Here is a 5,281-nt window from a genome sequence, read left to right as displayed (position 1 = left end):
ATCTATATTTTTTCTTTTGTGCCGGGCTAGCGCAACGTTGCGCCAGCCCGGCTCATCAAAATTTGGATTTAACCGTTAAACCAATATCATGCAAATTCTAATTTTAGTCGTGCAAATTCATGCTAATTGCATGCTAAATATTGGTGAAAAAATTTTCCAAAATTTTGAAATGGGCCGGGCCGGCGCAACGTACGTAACTTGGGCTGTTGGAACCAGACTTTACAATTACCTAATGAACTTGTTTTTTTTAGCTTATGATTTAAACACTATATTTACATTTAAAAACCAGCAAGTAATAAATAAATTGATCATCTACTTTTTCAAAAATCAAGTGTTATATCTACACTTACACTGCAACATATTAAAAATGTTCACCAGAAATTAAGCCTGGTATTAAAGAACACCAGAAAGTATGTATGTTTTTAGTCACTAGCTTATTAAATTATTTAAATGGTGTTTTTAGACACACTGCAGCACTAAGTCCATTGAATGGAAAATTATATGTATTATATAATAATGACACATTTTTTTTTTACTTTTGATAGTTAATTTTTTGACTAATTGATAAAAATATAAAAAATCAAACTATACACTCTAGATTCTCCTTTACAACTTTGATCAGGTATTTTTACTGTAGCCGTTTTACTACCAATATGTATGTAATATTAAGTATATACCTATATTATAGTATATAGTAGATTTGTATTTAATATTTGGCTTTTTGAAAAATTTAAAATATAGGTACACAGCCACACAGGATGTAACTTTTATGATAAACAATTTAAATTCTGACTTCAGTAGCCCTATATGTACAGCAAATTATAATTTTCGTTATTCTATATTATATTGTATAATTAATAAATTGTATTATTGTATTATTATGTAATATTGTATTATAATTTTAATATTGTATATATTATATAGTTCCTATAGTACATATTTAGTGATAACAATCTTATGATGATAATGCCACTATCAATAATAATAATTAATAGCCGTGATAACTTCTCCGAAAAACTAGCTCACGTTGCTGTCGCGATTCTCTCGTCTATATTTGAGATTTTTCACTGTTTGAGATTTTTTTCAAACTCTTCGAGTTTTACCCCCCTTGGGGGCCTCGGGTCGCCCCGTTTGCGTCTTATTCGCGTTCCTCGCTAGATTTATAGCCGGCGAGCTATCCTACTTTTTCAAAAGCCGAGTCCCTCAAGCCGCGCATACACTAGACCCGAACCGGCCGAACCGACCGAACCGAAAAAAATCAAAATGCCGATTTTATATGTGAGTGCATACACTTGTACCGAACCGATAGCCCGAACCGAAATTCTGGTCGGTTCGGATTTCAACCGTTCAAACATGTTTGAATTTTTCGGCCGAAAATTAGCGGTACTATTCTATGTATAGGTCCTACCTCTTGATTTGAGACGCTAATAAATGAAATATTGTGGTCATATCACATTTGGTGTTTTAATAACATCGTTGTGTACCTATAACCCATTATCTACTATGTCCTAGTATTAAGTACTTTAGATATATCTTAAATCGTGATATTTTAGTATATATGTTTTGAAAACGTGCGTTTTATCTACAATTTTATCAACCGTTTCACTTTGGTATTTCGATAATGTAGTCGTACTAACTAAGTATTTTAGTAGTTGTAAATACGTCGCACGTGAGAGTTGCTAAGATGTCATCTATAAAATTTGAAAAAGAAAGACTCATAAGTTTAGTATTTGCGGAAAACCAAATTTGGAATCAAAAACATGACAAATACCATAATAGAGATGAAAAAATTTTAATATGGACACGTATTGCTACAAATCTGGGTACAACAGGTAATGCATTATTTAAACTTATATTAATATTAATTATAAAAAGAAATTTGTTTTGTAATCAAAAGATTAAAGTTATACAATTATAATAATAAATGTAGCTAAATTATCAAAAATAATAATAATAAATAATAATACCTATACAATACAAGTAATAATACAATTTTAACATAATACTTAATAGTCATTACTCATTATAGTATTATACCTACAATTAAACTAAACTACTTTTGAACGTTTGCATACTGTTCTTGAAATGAAATCGATCCTATAGGACTAATAAAATAATTTTTTAATGTATCTCTTACGAAAGTCGCCAAGTTTGAACTCCGATTAAATGGTCTTATTACATTTGTCCTTACATTTTTTTCATTTCTATCGTTTTCATACGAACTCGCAGCAGATATTAGTGTTTGTGCACATGGTTGCCCTTCTTTATCTATTATAAGGTTATGTAAAAGACAAATACACTGAACTATTTTAATTGCATTGTCTACTGTTGTTTCAATGGGTTTATGCAAGAGTCTCCATTTTGATACCATAATTCCAAAAGCATTTTCTACACATCTACGGGCACGAGCATGACGATAATTATAAATACGTTCTTCTTTTGATAATAGTCGTTTAGAAAAGGGTTTCATAATATTATGTTTTAATGGATAAGCGTCATCACCTAACATAAAAAACGGTACTTCTGCAGATGTTCCCTCCAAATTAGATGATTTTGGTAGATTATTTTCATTATTTATAAAAGTTGACAAAGTTGATGATGCATATGTTCCTCCGTCGCTTTGTTTTCCGTACGCTCCAACATCAACAAATATAAATTTATAATTGGCATCAGATACACCTTGTAGTACGATGAAAAAAAAATGTTTATAATTATAATACATAGTCCCAGAGTGAGTAGGACTTCGTAAACGTATATGTTTTCCGTCTATACAGCCAATACAATGTGGGAAGTTCCATTTCACATTAAATTCATTTGCTATACTTAAAAAATCTTCTGGAGTTGGAATAGATAAATGTGTTGTCGATAGTCTATTCCATATTGCGTCACATACTTCATATACAATTGCACCAACCGTAGTATTATGCATTTTAAAGCAAAGTGCTCGAAATGACATACCAGTTGATAAATATCTGCAAAATATTTAAAATATTATATAAAATCTTAACTAAACATATACTAAACATTATTTAAATGTGTTGATATTTTTTTTTACGGCTTTTACAATATAGTGCATATTAATGAATATAACATATTACTCAATATAAACATACCTACTACATACTTAATCAAATTAATCAAACAATTTAATTAATTAAGTATAATTACTGAAATTTAATATATATAATATGTAATGCATTTTAGCCGAAGAAGCGAAGAAAAAATGGGAAGGTTTAAGAGACACGTTTAGAAAAGAGTTTAAGAAAGTGCCTAAACCTAAAGACAAGGACAAGGATTCACACCACAATCCTCAAAATGGCCATATTTTAATCAGTTGTTATTTTTGAAAGATAATATGACACCTAGAAATACAGCGACCAATATACCTCGAGACCCTATAATTCCCACACTCGACGATTCTGATAATAACAGCGAACTTGATTTAACTGATGAAGATGAACATGTTGAACAAAATGAACACGAAGATGAAGAAGTTGGGTTGAATAATATTCCTAATGTGCAAAGTACAACACCTCAATATAGGAAACATTCGAAACGTAAATCGTATCAAACAGAAGCAATAGAAATCGAACGGAAAAAAATAAAACTGTTTGAAGAACGTCTTAAAACGAAAAAGAATGCTGATAGTGATGAAGATTACCACTTTTTAATGAGTTTGTTGCCAAGTTTTAAAAAAATGGATTCATTAAAAAAGATGAAAGTTAGAATGGAAGTACTCAGTATTATCACCAAAACGCTTGAATCGGAAGAAATGACACCTAGCAGAAGTTCCAGTGCATCTGGCTATTCAGATTATACGCAACAGCCGCAATTACTGTATAATAAAAATTATGAAAAATCATCTGTTGTTCAAGATTGCCAATATTCGTACACTAATTTATAAATAATAGTTACAAACGAGTGTCAATAATTAATATAAAGTTATGTAAATGTACAATATTTTTAATAATAATAGTATTTTAAATAATAAGTTATAATAAAAGTTAATATAGTCTATAATTCTGATTATAGTAGTTACAGTAATTTACAATATTTTTTTTCTCTTTGAATATTTAAATACCTATATTTTATTTAAAAATTAATATTTATATATTTGATAAATTTTTAAATTTTAAATTAATAAAATTAAAATAACTTTACCTGAGAGTAACAGCTAATTTTTCTTCGGGCTCAATGCAGCGTCTAAAATTTGAATATTTTGTCAAATCGTTTTTTATGGCATTTAAAATATATTCAAACGTTGATATATCGATACGAAAGTAATTATAAAATTTTGATGGGTAATTTTTTATAACAGTGCACACATTTTGAAATTCGCCACTATCATCTCGTTGTTGCCAAAGTTCATGCACCCAATATCTTTTCCGTGATTTGAAGATCGGGCTCTCTAATAAAAATGAATCCCATTCATCATCTGAAGAACTATTATATTCCATATTTTTTACAACTGCACACCATGCGATGCATTCGTCAACTGTCGAAAACTGATTGTAGAAGATACAATATATGGTTTACTCTAGTTATTATCACAAGTCACGACATAATATGATTATTTAATTATCTATTTAGCTATTAACTTTGTTTTCGGAACGAAAATTCGGGGACACTCAATGCAGCTATACCCGAAAAACTTCGGACCGAATATTTTTCGGTTCGGTCGGTCCGGCCGGTTCGGGTCTAGTGTATGCGCGGCTTCATACGGCGTCGTCGCGTTTTCGACGGTTTTTGCGACTTTTTCGAACAGAGTTGCGTTTCGCTTCGTCCGGAGACTTTTCACCTCCCCACCGAATACGTATTCGCGTTCCAAGCTAAGTATAATAGTCGTTTCAAAAACGAGTCCCGGGGAGGAGCGGCGACGCGGAAACGAGAGTAGGTACATTATGGGTATCGCTATATACAGGCATAAATACAATTTAAGTTCAATTTTTTCGCGAATCTCACCGGTCGTCCGCTTCCCGATGCGGTCGATCCCCCCGCTCGGACGTTCTTCGGGGGACGCGGACGCCGTTTCGGATGGACGGCGACGCGGCTTAAAGGCTCGGGCACACAGAACGCGGTCTGTCGCGGCGGTCAGCGATCACGCGGTCGCCACGGCGGTCAGCGATCTGATGACGGCACACAGGCAGCGATAATTTGTGAGCGGTCGGTTAGAAGCCTACAAGGCTACAACAGTCATAATCTAGTAATCTAGTAATATAGTACACAGTTGCTTATATCTATCCACTTGATTTCATTTTTTAATAATCGCCACTTTACAATT

The 5,281-nt window shown here is 32.2% G+C and overlaps 1 protein-coding gene across 1 annotated transcript; it reads right to left on the bottom strand.

Annotated features, from left to right (window-relative positions):
- Nucleotides 1-2,053: 2,053 nt before the first annotated feature.
- Nucleotides 2,054-2,929, bottom strand: LOC111042637 (putative nuclease HARBI1). The gene has a single exon (XM_022327320.1). The coding sequence runs from the start codon at nucleotides 2,927-2,929 to the stop codon at nucleotides 2,054-2,056; it is 876 nt and encodes a 291-aa protein (XP_022183012.1).
- Nucleotides 2,930-5,281: the final 2,352 nt, after the last annotated feature.

The sequence above is a fragment of the Myzus persicae genome, unplaced genomic scaffold, assembly GCF_001856785.1.
Source record: "Myzus persicae strain clone G006 unplaced genomic scaffold, MPER_G0061.0, whole genome shotgun sequence".
Taxonomy (NCBI): Eukaryota; Metazoa; Arthropoda; class Insecta; order Hemiptera; family Aphididae; genus Myzus; species Myzus persicae.
Note: the sequence above shows the minus strand (reverse complement) of the source record. Positions and strands in the feature narration are given on the sequence as shown.

Bases quoted from the DNA above. Each gene is read 5' to 3' on its own strand.
- LOC111042637 (XM_022327320.1), bottom strand. From the start codon at position 2,929: ATGCATAATACTACGGTTGGTGCAATTGTATATGAAGTATGTGACGCA.